This window comes from Oratosquilla oratoria, chromosome 37 (genome assembly GCF_046742065.1).
Source record: "Oratosquilla oratoria isolate Oo_2021 chromosome 37, ASM4674206v1, whole genome shotgun sequence".
In the NCBI taxonomy this organism is placed as follows: domain Eukaryota; kingdom Metazoa; phylum Arthropoda; class Malacostraca; order Stomatopoda; family Squillidae; genus Oratosquilla; species Oratosquilla oratoria.
The window spans coordinates 35385683-35401156 of NC_134813.1; the positions used below are offsets into that span (position 1 = coordinate 35385683).

The window sequence follows — 15474 nt, forward strand, 5'->3', positions numbered from 1 at the left end:
CGAATCAAGGGATCAAGGACCGCCCTCTGTATATTTTCCCTGCGAGAATTCATCACTTCAAAAATTATATAATGTTAACAGGTACGTCACTGGTTTATTTTAGATGGCTTCTCCGACTTTTCACATATACAAAAGATTCGAGTTGGTTGGACCGCGTTATAAGTATGGATAGTTGCGGCATCTCTAAAAGTAGTAGTGGAACGCTAATCATAAATCAAAAGTTGTGTAAAAACATCATGGTAAATTATAAAACCCGATTTTTGTAAATAGATTACATCGTTTTCATAAGGTAATGAACATGTATAAGGTACGCGAGGATCGCCATTTAAAGGATCAAATTTTTTATAAATGTCGTAGTTATCAACAAATAAGATCAAATATTCTTCAAAATTCTTATTTGTGTTTTGTAAGAACCTATACATATATAACTCATTTATACTATTGCTTCACTCTTGGAGTAAGACATATACAGTTAGCAACATAGTGATGGCTCAGCTACTCAAATCGTCCCGACTCTGTGCCCAGCTAAGGGGCTGTCTCCTCAATTCTACCACATACAATTTACCAAGTGTCTCTGTTGGATCAAGAAAAATTGGAACATCTAATATGTAAGCCTATAAAAGTGAAAGGTTTCATTCTTAGGCCGACCTAGTCCTTGTCCTAGGGCTAGGGGTTAGGTGTACAGGTGTAATTATTATATGTATGCTCCATATGCTGGTTAGGTCATAAATGGGTATTGTATTGTTCTGGTCCACTTGAAAAAGGTGATGAAATAAGGTGTACATATAAGTTATCTAGAATCCTCATACTCACTGTTACTGTACATGACCTACTAAATAGGAAAGTTGTAAAGATTATCATTATTATAATATTATATATATATATATATATATATATACACACACATACTAAATATAGATTTTAGCATTTCAGTAGCAGTATATATATCACTAGTCTATCTGGTTCTGTTATGGTTTTATGGTACAGGATTGTAATTTGTCAAAAAAAAAAAAAAAAAATCTATCCTTGAGGGCAGTATTACACTGAAAAGTTGCATCATAGAGGTGATCAATGAGAAACTGAAAGACAGTAGAAAAGAGGGAGTAGGAGATAAAAATGAAAATTATTCTTCTGTGAGAAGTGGTTAGTCTTTGGTAATGAAGTGGTTTCTTGACTCCAATATGTAGAAGTGCTACGACAGCCCCTAAAAAGTATTGACGACTAGGAACTCATGCAGTCTGGTAAAATTCCAGAATCACGCAGATGTATTTAACAAGAATTGTATGTTGTCCAATACTTTCTAACCTAACTAAACCTAAAGTAACCATACCACAGAAAAATTAAAATAAATAAATAAATCTTTCAATTGCAACAAAAAAAAAGTGAAAAACGTGTACACACAGTCCACCCATCCCTCTCTCTCTTGCAGCAGAACATCAATCACTGTCAAGTAAAAGCTGAAAAGGTTAAACACACACGACGGTCCAGATCCCAAACCAAACTGACTGTCTGTCAGAATGTTCATCTTTCCTAGATATTTGGTCCATCAATCTTTCACAATCCTGTCACACAATTTCACTGTTGTGCTTGTTAGTGATACTGGCCTATAATTTTGTGGTGTTTTCTAGTTTCCACCTTTGTAAAGTAGCACCACATTTATCCTTTTCTAATCAAGTGGCACAGTGCCTTTTTTCAATGAACATATAAGAAGACGGAGCTGCCTAGTGTAGGCTTTATGGTCTCTTGCAGTCTCCTTCATTCTTATGTTCTTATGTTATGTAAGACTGTGGCTCTTGTCTGCTAGTTGTTCCCTACATTAAGTCCAGTTTGAGATCTCGTCAGGTCTTGAGGCTTTTGTCTCGTCTAATGATCCCAGGAGATCTTACCAGTGCCACCTCAGTGCTATTGCCATCAAGATGGTCTGCCTAGGATGCCATCAAACAAACACATGGCAGTTACTGTTGGAAATGAGGTAAACAAACTACCATAGCTCTTGCAGAGTCCTCAGCTGTACTGAACTGAACTGTCAGGGTACTTAAAAGGTAAACAAGTTTCAGAGGAATCTCTACTATAAAGTGACGCGTCACATATTACTGTACTGATATTATTCTCAGTGTTCCATTCTGTTAAGTATATAAGTTTTGTGTTTGCTGTGCTCAGTGTTGCCATATTGGGAACCATGCTGTGGAGGTATAGTTAGGGTGTTTTTTTTTTTTTTTATGAATTTTCTGTAGATTATTATTATTATTATTATTATTATTTTTTTTTTTTTTTTTCAAAGTCTGTGCTTGTAATGGATTTTAGTAGGTTTGTTTTCATGTTGATTTTTGCTGTCAGGTTCTAGATATTTAGGCTGAAATTCATATGAGTATCAGGTGCGAGGCCTAGAATTTTAAGATTCTTTTCTGTTGGAAGAATTTGGCCATTTTATTTTACTATAGGGTAGATTTTTGATTCATGGTTGTCTGGTGTAAACAGCGTCACTAGCAATGTTTGGGACAAGACTTCCATTCTGTTATTTTTGAGCCATTGTACTATTTTTTTTAAGTAGGCTTGGTGTTCTTTGCTGTAACTTTGTACTTACTGTGCTGAGTAATTAAGTTATGTGTATATGAGAGAACATGGTATTTAGTTCTGGTTCTTGAGTTTGGAGATCACTTATGAAGAGATTAGATATTAAAGATGAAAGTATTGCACTGAGGGACTCGATTGTATAGCCTTTTTGTTCCTGAATCACTCATTTCTCTCTTCCACACAACTAATTGAGATGGTCACCATAATTCGGTTCACAGAACTCAGAATCTCATGTGAAAGTTGTAATGTACCAGTACTTCTGTCCTTATGGACAATATCACACTATTGTTTGAAGGTTGTAATTATCATTGTTGCCTTGAGTTTCACTAACTGGAAACCTGCAACCTAACACTGATTTGCAATATTCCACAGACCCTCCCATAAATCTCTCTGGGACATTTTATTGTTCACCAACTTATATTAGGAAGGGAGCAATTACCAGTTGTCAGCTCCCTTATGTGAAAAGATGTAAAAACAGTTTGAATTTCATAGAAATCTTGGGCTTGGTTTTGAGCCAGTTTCTTGAGGCTGCACCTCCAAATGGATAAAAGGGTGTACAGTATATGAATATGGGACAGCATTGATATATTCAAGGACAAGACATTCTTATCTCACCCATGGTTTTCTCATGTCTAATGTCCCTGCCTATCTTTGTGGTATCTAAATCTTTGCAACATTCTCCTTTCCCACCTACCACCTCAAGGATTACATTACATCTATATTAAGGAAAACTAACATCAGTACTGTACCTCTATCTTTTCTTCTTGCAAACCTTCAAGAGGCAAACATCCTTTCCACACTATAAACCCCTCATATTATACACCTAATGTAACACCACAACACTATTGCAATATAAAGACATCACATTCCCATGTGTATCCCATATTTTTCTAACAAATCCACTCATATCATTCTCAGCTTCATAATGATCATTGATATTGGCATGATCTTGCCCTCAAGGATAAAAATGAACATTCAGCAATAAAATATAGTTTGTCCCCCACAACTGCCTATTAGATACAACCAAATGATGTTTGAGCTTTAGTTGAGGAGTACATTGGAGATGACTTTAAGGAATAGTTTGTAGTTTTTTTTATCACTATTCACATTAAACTAGTCAGCAGTTTTGAAGCAGAAGAACCATGCATTATTTTTTGTCATTCAAATCTGTATACATCATTTAATGCAACCTAATGCAGAAAATGCCAACTGAAATGGGATATAGCCCCATTATTACTGAGGGGGTGTTACAGAAGGGGTAAAGCTATACAATGGTAGAACAATATGTATGTACCTAGTTGTACTATACAAGAAGGGAGCTATACTCGTGGTGACCCGTCTTTGTGTCTCTCAGCATCAAGTTTTTTCTTAAAATCTTGAGTAGTGTTTGCACACACTGTTTCTTTGTCTAATTTGTTCCAAGTATCTATAGATCATATGTATGTATCAGCATCCTTGTTTCCTTTGTAAAGAGGATGGCTGAGTTAGATCATATCTATAGTCCACATGGGAGAAAAAATATAGAAAATAGAACCCAGGCCCTTCACTCCATCCCATGCAGTCCCCTGTTATGACAAGCATGGGAACACAGTTACATTATTCTTATCTCTGTATGAGTTTGAGAAGAGAAGAGGTAGATTGCTAGAATGGTACATGAATATATACATATACCAGAAGACCCTTTCCCCCTAAAGCAGTGGTTCTTAACCTTTTTCACTGCCCGTATCCCTTGACATCTCTGAAAAAAAATTCCCGTACCCCCATCCAATTTAAATACAATGCAAACATATGAAAAGGATAGTGACACAAACCTTGCTTTGCTTTCTCATGGAAAATATACAGTAGCATTGCACTGGCTATCTTGTCTCGTACCCCCAGGTTCAAGGTTTCGTACCCCTTGGGGTTACAGGTACGTACCAGGTTAAGAACCACTGCCCTAAAGATGTTATCACACTGGGCTATTTCTCCTCCAGCCTCTGATTAATCAGTGGTACCAACCACCTCCAGAAAAATTTCCACCTTAAAATCATTAAAGCAAACTATTTTGTTTTCACAGCAAAAACACATAGAATGTCATTTGATATGCTGAAGGAAATTTATTTTCCTGCGGCATATCTGATTCCTTCCTGAAAGCTGCTGACTGTATATCTGTTCCAACAGTTGGAGGATCCTTGTGTGGTAATGCCTCCAGAAGTAAATGGCGAGATTGATTTAGTTTGATGCCACTGTCTTTACTCCTGACCTTGCACCCAAGGAGGAATGCTCTCAGCTGCTCAGCCAGTGAGCACCTGGTGAATGGTAAAGGGGTAAAGGAGAGAGAGAGAAAAAAAAAAAACTAAGACTTAACCCCTTCGATATGATGACACCTACGTAGGCGTCATGAGGATTAAGTGGGTACGCGAGGATGCTGATGTCAGCGTCTTGATTATATATATTGTAGTTGTACCTGCGTGATGTGCTGTGTCCTGCAACACTGCTTCTGACCCAGGGCAGTGGACAGGGTGCAGGGATGACCCGTCATCTAGGAGGTGCTAAGATGGGAGGGAGGGTGGAGGGATGTGAAGTGTTTTCGGGGATGAAATGGGTGGGAATGTTTTTGTGCCTTGTCCTTTTTGGCTACCCCCCTGGTAAGGGGGAAAAAAGCCTTGGTATATGTATGTATGTATGTACCTGCGTGACCCCCATACTCTGTAAACTGGCTTCATCATATTTTCTATGCTTATCAAAATTCACAGGTGAAAGAGAACGAGCAATACAGCGGTAACTTTATTTTTTATAATCCGAGTATTATGATGCAACATCACACGTCTGGCAGCTAATGCTGCCCACGAGATTTTGGCCCATATTGAAGGGGTTAAAAGAATGCTGCATGACTTAGTCCATATTAGTGCCACTAAAGTCAGTAAAATATTGAGTGGTCCTAAATATGCAGGCAGTACCTCAAAATGCAGATATATACCATCTATAACATAAAGTTAATCTAATTCATCTGTTACAGTCTTGATGGAGAACCAGAAACACTGGAATCAGGAGAGGTCACCTCACCATATCGTCCTACAACCTCTCAGGCACCAACCATGATGGATATTGGAACACGAACAATTTTCAATGAAGACCATGATATTCTTCGATCATCTGTACGAAAGTTCTTCCAAGAGGAGGTTCTCCCTCATCATGCAGAGTAAGTTACTTAGATATTTCAGTGCAAAAATATTTGCCTTGTTTGTCAGATGCATATAAAATCATATGTATATATATATATATATATATATATATATTATGTAAGTTTCAGTTAATAGCATAATGTCCCTGATGTGCAGGTGGGAGAAGAAGGGTGAGATAACCCGCGAGTGTTGGGAGAAGGCAGGAGAGCAAGGTATGCTTGGCACTGACACTCCAGCAGAAGCTGGTGGCATTGGAGGAGACTTCAAGGATGCTGCCATTATTATGGAGGAACAGTTAAGTTCTAAATTGTATTTGTTGATTATCGGTCAGAGCAGGTTATGGGGTTGTTACTTGTGGCAAAGGTCAAGGGGATGGCGGTTTGGGTCCTGCCACCAGCGAAGTTGAACCAAGGACATGGTTCATTAAGTTCCATGCTACAAAGTCCTCAGTGAGGGGCACCGTCCTAGCCTGCCGATAGGGGGTGAGTTTGTGATGTCAAACCATATCATGAAAACTTATCAAGACTTTATAAATTGATTAATAAATTGTTGCCTCAAGTTTCATGAAGTGGAAAACCCACAGCCTCACAGTTACGAGTAACTATCCTTGGGCCTTCCCACAGATCTCTCTGGGAAGAATCTTTGGACTGTTCTGTTGTCTGTGTTGTATTAGTATGGTATTGTTTCTGTCACCATCTGAAAGTGGTGTGGGGAGGGGGAGCAGTTGCCAGTTATCATCTCTGTGTGAAAAAGTGTAAGAAATACAGTTGAAGTTGATAGTGATCCTAGCCCCAGTCCAGAAACTATGCGACTACCTCCTGGTAGTGGAGGATGATGGGTTTTGAAAATGGACCACATTGTTGTCCATCTTGCTGGACCCCAACATGCAAATACCCTTCATTGGTACCAACAAACAGTGATAATTATACTCATTGTAATGGGATAAGTGGCTGGTTAGGTACATCCCAAAATTATACTTTGCTTAAACATAGTAAATTGTTTTGCATATAGTGTTACTTCTATATCATTACCACTTTGAACCAAGGCTTTACCTTCTTCATTCTGTTGGTATTGTTGATTATTTGGGACTGACAAAGGGTATGTGCATGGTGCTCCTGTGAGAAGGGTATTAGTCATCTCTCTGCCAACCATCTTCAAACACTGTCAACTGCCTCACTTCCATTTGGAGATGCAACTCCAAGGGGCAGACACTTAGTCTCTGAAATGGGCCCAAGATTTCCTGATCAACTTCATCTGTATTTCCTCTACTTTTTATAAACATGTGGAGAGCTGACAACTGGCAATTGCTCCCCTCCTGCTACTTTCAGTTGGTGACATAGAAACAGTTCCATGCACACAGACATCAGTCCAAGGTTTCTTTCCCAAGAGATTAATGGGAGGACCTGAGGACCATTGCCAGCTTCTGCACTGCCGTGGGTTTCCAGACAGCAAAAATTAAGGCTGCAATTGAATTGATTGCTGCATTTTTTTGTACTTGTCAAAGAGATTTTCACATCAAAATGTATTGTATTTCTGTTTAATGAGGAAAACTCACTATGATCTTCTAGGTCCTATTGTAACTGCTCTGGCCCTGGCTTTGCTCTTCACTCCCAGATTGTTATGCCCTACATCACTCACTATGGCACTCCAGAGCAAATTGATAAATTCATTCCAGACATGACAGCTGGATTGAAGATAGGAGCCATTGCAATGACTGAACCTGGAGCTGGAAGGTAAGATATGTTCTTATGTTTTTTTGTATATTGGGATTTGACATTGTGTTGTAGCTTAGTCATACTGTACTGTTAAATATCCAGTATTATTGTAGAAGTGAAGCAGCCTTGCTGTGGATTTACTGTGTCTTGCTGCAGTGCTGCTGATCCAGGGCAGTAGCCTTTCATCCTTGAGAAGAACATAAGAATGAAGGAGACTGCTAGAGACCATAAGGCCTACACTAGGCAGCTCTGTATCCATCACCACCTGTCATCCCCATCCATGAAGTTGTCTAATTGTTTCTAACAACTGATATTTTCAGCGCTTACTACATGGTTACTGTTAGTAAACCAATTCTTGCCTATTTCCTTCTTAAATCTAAATTTGTCCAATTTAAATCCATTACTATAAGTCCTGCCCTGTTGTTTTAATATGATGACCTTGTTTGCATCACCCTTGTTAAAGCCTTTGATCCACTTGAACACCTCTATTAGATCACCCCACAGCATCTTTCCAGAGAGTGTAAATTAAGGTGCCTAACCCTCTCTTCATAAGGCAAATTTCTGAGTCCATGTATCATTTTGGTCATTCTTCTCTGTACTGATTCTAGTGAATTGATGTCCATTCTGTAGGAGCTAAGATGAAAGGGAGGAAACAGTGGTAGATGGGAGTCGAATGGGTGGGAGTAGGTACATGCCGTTTGACTTGGCTACCTGCCTTATAAGAGTGATACAGCCCTTTGTATATAAAATAGATTATTGTAGAAAAAGTGATTTCTTAAAATGGTCTAAAGTGAATAGTGCTGGGAACTGTAAGTTTGTAATAAAAAAATAAATAAAAGCAATGTGTATTTGATAGTAGAAGGGAAGGAGACAACACTGATCACCTTAGTGTCCACACTACCCTTCACTAGGACATGGGAATATCACAGTTAAATATACTGACCAGATTATCATAACATCCCATACACCACAACTAGGTAAATACAGCATAGCATCTACAGAATGCTCTACCAAGAATGCACAAAAATATCTAGATATACTAGAGCTCTGGATAACTCAAATTGGAATAGCAGGACCTCAAAAGTCATGGGTGACACTGCTGACTCAAGACAACCATAAATTAAAGAAACATCTAGCAATCAGAATGTTCATTAAATTAAGACAGGTCACCATGAGCATAGCTCCCTTCCCGTATAAAACAACTAGGTAAATTTATGCTAAAAAATTTCTGTGTATTTACCTACCTAGTTGTATTTACCTAGTTGTACCTAAGGGGAAGGGGAGCTATGCTTGTGGTGTCCCATCTTTATATCTTGCAGTGTCTAGTTTGCTCTTAAATTCGTTTATGGTTTTTACACACATTATTGTATTTTGTCTAGTTTTTTTTTTATGTGGATTTAGGATGGGTAGAGGTTGTGTAGATCAGATTTTTGGGGTAAGACAGATATGTGAGAAAGCTATAGGAAAGGGGAAGGATTTTTTTTGGCTTTTATGGATCTGGAAAAGGCTTACGACAGGATAGACAGGAAGGCACTGTGGGAGGTTTTGCGGATATACAGGATAGGAGGAAAGCTTCTTGGAGCTGTCTAGAGTTTTTACGAGAGTAGTAGAGCATGCGTCAGGATTAGAAATGGAGAGTGAGTGGTTCGAGGTAAAAGTGGGATTTTGTCAGGGATGCGTTATGTCGCCCTGGCTGTTCAACTTGTACATGGATGGGGTGGTGCAAGAGGTAAATGCAAGGGTGGTGGGTCAGGGATTGGAGATGGTTAAATAAAATGGAGAAAAGTGGGAGGTGAGCCAGCTGTTGTTTGGAGATGACACTGCACTTGTGGCAGGATCGGAGGGATTGAGGAAGTTGGTGACAGAGTTTGGGAGAGTGTGTGATAGAAGAAAGCTGAAGATAAATGTAGGTAAAAGTAAGGTGATGAGATGTACAAGGGGTGAAAGTGGCAGCAGACTGGAAGTGAGCATTGAGGGAGAGCAACTGGAAGAAGTGGATAGTTTTAGATACTTGGGTGCAAATGTGGCAGGAAAAGGTGGAGTGGAGGTGGAGATAGAATCTAGATTGAGAGAAGCGAGTAAATGCCTTGGTGGATTAAAAAGTGTAATGAAGAATAGACATTTGGGAATGGATGCTAAGAGGAGACTGTATGAAGGAGTGATTGTGCCAACAGCACTGTATGGGGCAGAAACATGGAACATAAGAGAGAAGAAGTTTGAATGTGTTTGAGATGAGGTGTCTGAGAAGTATGATGGGGGTTACTAGGCTAGATAGAGTGAGAAATGAGGAGGTGAAGAGGAGAACAGGGGTGGAAAGGGAGTTGGGAGATAGGGTTGATGAAAGAATATTAGGATGGTTTGGACACATGGAAAGAATGAGTGAAGAAAGACTAGTAAAAGAGGTATGGAAGGCAGATGTGGAGGGAGTGAACATGAAGAGACGTCCTAGGATGAGATGGATGGATGGGGTGAAGGGGGCTTTGGGTAAGAGGGGAATATCTGTTGAGGAAGGACGGGAGAGGACAGAAGACATGGGTGAATGGAGAATGGTTGTATATGGATGATGTTGTGATGCATGAGGTGGAATGGGTGGGAGGATGGGGTGTGAGGTAGTATGTGTAAGCAAAATTTGACGCAGCCCGAAGGGATTTCTCCCTGTCTTTTCCTTTTATGCATGGGGGGACGGAGAGTGGGGGTCGCCGATTTAATGAAGCGGCCTTGCTGAGGATGTGCTGTGTCTTGTGACACTGCCTCTGACCCAGGGCAGTGGACAGGGTGCAGGGATGACCCATCATCCAGGAGGTGCTAAGGTGGGAGGGAGGATGGAGGGGAGAGTAGTGTATTTAGGGATGAAATGGGTGGGAATGATTTTATGCCTTTTTCTTTTTGGCTATCTCCCTTGTAAGAGGGAAAAGGCCTTGGTATATGTATGTCCTCTTATGTTTCTCATGTCCATCCATACATGACCCAGTGTCACAAAAATCTAGAAAGTATTGACTGCATATAGCTAAGCATTCGGTATCCCAGAACAGAGTATATATTATCTACTTACAAATATTTCTTTATGTTCATTAAATTAACTTTACCTGTAATCCTAATATGCAATCTATGCTGGTATGATCAAAGTGGTGATTTTGCCATTCCAGTGACCTGCAAGGTATTCGAACATATGCCAAGAAAGATGGAGATGATTACATTTTGAATGGCTCAAAAACATTCATCACAAATGGATGGATGAGTGATGTAGTTGTTGTGGTAGCTGTCACAAATCCAGATGCTAAGAGCAAAGCACATGGCATTTCCCTGTTTCTGGTAGAGGAAGGCATGGAGGGCTTTAGGAAGGGACTCAAGTTGGAGAAGATGGGTATGAAAGCTCAGGTAATGAAATAGCCTTTGGTATAGCAACGAATAAACAAGTATGATCTGTAAATGAACATGTAGATGTAGGTTCATCTTCAAATGTTGTCAATATCTATTTTTTATTTGTCATATGAGAATGACTCCAGAAATATGATTTTGTATTGTGACAGGACACCTCAGAATTGTTCTTTGAAGATGTGCGTCTGCCTCAATCAGCATTGCTTGGCAAGGAAGGTCATGGTTTCTATTATCTAATGCAGGAACTTCCACAGGTGAGCTGCCTACACTGAGGTCTACCTCCTGTGCATGGGTAGGAGGTAAATTTGATAAAAAGTTGTTATAAAACAATCCAGTTGGGGTGCTATTAGAAAGCATTGAAATGCAAATACCCCTCTTTCTTTTTCAGGAACGTCTCCTTATTGGTATCATGTCAAATGCAAATTGTGAATGGCAGTTTGAAGAGACTCGTTCATACCTTCGAAGCAGGAAGGCCTTTGGAAATACACTTGCAAAGCTTCAGGTTAGATTCTTCCTTTTGTCTTAATATATTTAGTTTTATTATATGTATTTACCACTAGCCTTTTATCTCTTTGTAAAGGAGGTATTCAAGTCAAAATACATCTTGATTCTGCAGATTGGATTGATGGGTGAATACTTTGACTTGGCCCCCCTCCCTCCCATATGAAAGGGGTAATGGACACTTGGTATATGAATGTATATTTATGTGGACAGGATGCAGGGATGACCCGTCATCCAGGAGGTGCCAAGATAAGAGGGAGGGAGGAGGGTGGAGGGGAGTAGAATATATAGGAAATGGAATGGGTGGGAGTGGTTTCTATGCCTTTTTCTTTTTGGCTACCCCCCATGTAGGGGGAAAAAGCCTTTGGTATGTATATATATGTGAAATGTGTAAGATGCATTGTGGAATTTACAAGGATGTATAGAGTGAGAAGTGAGAAAGTAAGGTGAAGAACTGGTATGAAAAGAGTTAGTAGATAAGAGTTCATCAAAGAATACTCGGATGGTTTGTACATTCATACGTATACCAATGGCTTTTTCCCCTTTACAAGGGAGGTGCCCAAAAACATACATACACATACCAAAGGCTTCATTTAAGTAGTGACCCCCCTCTCTCCATCCCCTCATGCAGAAAAAAAGTAGACGGGGAGAAATTGCTTCAGGCTGCATCAATTTATTATTTGTACGTGCTCCCTAACCCCCCATCCCCCACCCCCTCCCTTTCCGTGCACCACAGCATCATTTATACACAACCATTCTCCACCCACCTCAATCTTCTGTCTTCTCCCATCCTTCCTCAACAAACATTCCCCTCTATCCCAATGCCTCTTTTACCCCATCCATCCATCTTTTCCTTGGTTGCCCCCTCATGTTCACTCCTTCCATCTCTGTCTTCCACACCTCCTTTACTAATCTTTCTTCACTCATTCCTTCCATGTGTCAACCCTATCTCCTAACTCCCTTTCCACTCCCATTCTCCTCACCTCCTCTTTTCTCACTCTATCCAGCCTAACCCCTATCATACTTCTCAGGCACCTCATCTCTAACACATTCAAACTCCTCTCTTTTTCTCTTATGTTCCATGTTTGTGCCCCATACAGTGCTGTCAGCAAAATCACTCCTTCATACAATCTCCTATTAGCATCCATTCCCAAATGTCTATTTCTCATTACACTTTTTAAACATCCAAGGCATTTACTTGCTTCTCAATCTACATTCCTACATTCTACCTCCCCCTCCACTCCTCCCTTTCCTGCCACGTTTGCACCCAAGTATCTAAAACTATCCACTTCCTCCAGTCTCTCTTCCTTAATACTCAAATCCAGTTTGCTGCCACGTTCCCCCTTGTACATCTCATCACCTTACATTTATTTTCATGAAAGTGGCAGTTGCAGACAACACTGACAAGTTAAATCCCATATGAGGATGGAGCCTTACTTGAAAAAGCTGTAATAAGCGAAACGTCATACAAATAAAGGCTCCATCCTCACATGGTGTTTAACTCGTCAACCTTACATTTACTCACATTTATCTTCAACTTCCTTCTTTCGCACACCTTCCCAAACTGTCACTAACTTCCTTAATTCTCCTCTGATCCTGCCACAAGCGCAGTGTCATCACCAAACAACAACTGGCTTATCTCCCACTTTTCTCCATTTTCTTTAACCATCTCCAATCCCTGACCCATTACCCTTGTGTTTACCTCTCGCACCACCCCATCCATGTATAAATTAAACAGCCAAGGCAACATAACACATCGTTGGCAGTGTCCCACCTTCACCTCGAACCACTCACTCTCTCCATTTCCAATTTTAACACAGGCTCTACCACTCTCATAAAAACTCTTGACTGCTCTTAACAGCTTTCTTCCTATCCCAAATATCTGCAATACCTCCCACAGTGCTTTCCTGTTTACCCTGTCATAAGCCTTTTCCAAATCCATAAATGCCTAAAAAAATCCTTACCACAAAAATCTGATTCATACACCCCCTACCTGTCCTAAACCCACACTGTTCCTCACCAATTACTCCCTCTGTTCCTCTCCTAATCCTCTAGATTAAAACCCTCCCATAAGCCTTCCCAACTACACTCAACAAACTGATCCCTCTGAAACTACTACACTCACATTTGTCCCCCTTTCCCTTTTATAGTGGAACTATTACAGGCACTCCTCCAGTTCTCCAGCACTCTATCCTCTTTTAAACAAACATTTAATAACCTAACCAGCCAGTCCACCATTACTATACCTCCCTTTTATTGGACACTCTGCATGACACCCATCCAACCCAGGTGCCTTACCTGCTCTTATCATCTTTACAACTGCCTTCACCTCAATTCTCCTTAATTCTTCTCCGTTTTCCTCACTCATCACAGTAATTTTCTTAGCACTTACCACTGCAACTACTTTTCCCTCCCTATCCTCCTTCACATTTAGCAACTCCCTAAAATACACTGCCCATTTTCCTTTTACTGCCATCTCTTCCATTATCATCCCTCCATCTGCACCTTTTACCTTTTCTCCTCTACTTGATTCACCTCCTCTTCCATTCTTAATTTCTCTCCAAAACATCTTTATATTACTTTCAACATTTTCTGTCATACTCTTACCCCATTTCACATCTGTTCTCATCTTTGCCTCCTTAATCTTATGCTTTACTTCTCTTTTCTTTTCTTTGAACTTCTCATATGATTCTCATGTCCTATTTTGTAACGAATCTGCGAATGCTTGCTTCTTCTCTTCTACAACCTTCTTTGCTTCCTCATCCCACCACTCACTACCCTTCCATCTATTTCCTCCCATCCTCCATGTTCCGCACAACATCTTTGCACACCATCTTACCACTTGAATCATTCACATTCCTCCTCCACTCCTAGTTCTGCTCTATCATTCACTACCCCCCCCACTCCTCTCTTATTTTCTTCTTGTACTCCTTCTCCTTTTCTTTCTCATTTTGGCAGTTTACTTTAAGCACCTTCCTATCTTTTGTCCTTTTCCCCCTTCTCCATCTATCCTCCACTCTCAATGTACCTTCCACAAAAAAATTATCTGATATTCCCCCCACTCACTCTCCTTAGAACATGTACATCCAAAACTCTTCCTACCATTCTCCTGGTTACCACTATATAATCCAGGGCATAAGTTTTCTTCCTAAACCCTCTATGCACTCATTTAAATCTATCCAAAAGGCCTCCCTTTCTTCCATGCTCTTCTCACTGCCAGGCCCATATGCACTTACAAAGACCCACATCTCCTTTCCCAGTTTCACCTTCATCCACATTATCCTTGAGGAAACCTGTAATAGTACTGGGAGTAATAGTACTGGGAGACCTTAATGCTAGGGTGGGAAATGGTCCAATCGATGGAGTGGTTGGGAAGTGTGGAGTTCCAGGAAAGAATCGTAGTGGAGAGTTGATGGTGGAAATGTGTCTAGAAAGAGAGTTGATGATAGCAAATACAGTGTTTCGGAAGAAAGTCAAGCATAAGTACACATGGGAGAGGGTGGTGGAGGGAAGGGTGGTAGATAGAGCGCTAATGGATTATGTAGTGGTAAATAGGATTATGATAGGAAGAGTTAAGGATGTACATGTGCTAAGGGGAGAGGGTGGGGGAATATCAGATCATTTTTTGGTGGAAGGTAAGCTGAGAGTGGAGGATAGATGGAGAAGGAGGAAAGGGACAAAAGGTAGGGAGGTTCTTAGAGTGAACTCCTTGAATGAAAAGGAAAAGGAGAAGGAGTACGAAAAGAAGCTGAAGGAGGAGTGGGAGGGAGTAAAGGATAGAGCAGAGATGGGTGTGGAGGAGGAATGGGGATGGTTCAAGGAGGGAGTCTTAAAGTGTGCAAGGATGGTGTGTGGAACAAGAAGGACAGGGGGAAATAGAAGAAAGGGTAGTGAATGGTGGGATGAGGAAACAAAGAAGGTTGTAGAAGAGAAGAAGCAAGCATTCACAGATTGGTTACAAAAGAGGACAGGGGAGTCATATGAGACGTACAAAGAAAAGAAAAGAGAAGTAAAGCAAAAGGTAAAGGAGGCAAAGAGGAGAGCAGATGTGAAATGGGGTAGGAGTATGACAGAAAATTTTGAAAGTGATAAAAAGATGTTTTGGAAAGAAATTAAGAGAGGAAGAGGAGGCAAATCAAGTA

At 40.3% G+C, this 15474-nt stretch overlaps 1 protein-coding gene across 1 annotated transcript in view; it reads left to right on the top strand.

The window, feature by feature from the left end:
* Positions 1 to 438: 438 nt before the first annotated feature.
* The window catches only part of LOC143019645 (long-chain specific acyl-CoA dehydrogenase, mitochondrial-like), an 85051-nt gene continuing 70015 nt past the window's right edge, over positions 439 to 15474 (top strand). The window contains exons 1-7 of the mRNA XM_076175482.1: positions 439 to 608; positions 5573 to 5755; positions 5895 to 6032; positions 7307 to 7471; positions 10600 to 10831; positions 10984 to 11085; positions 11220 to 11333. Coding sequence (XP_076031597.1) covers positions 487 to 608; positions 5573 to 5755; positions 5895 to 6032; positions 7307 to 7471; positions 10600 to 10831; positions 10984 to 11085; positions 11220 to 11333 — 1056 coding nt within the window. The 5' untranslated portion in view covers positions 439 to 486. The remainder of the gene's footprint in view (positions 609 to 5572; positions 5756 to 5894; positions 6033 to 7306; positions 7472 to 10599; positions 10832 to 10983; positions 11086 to 11219; positions 11334 to 15474) is intronic.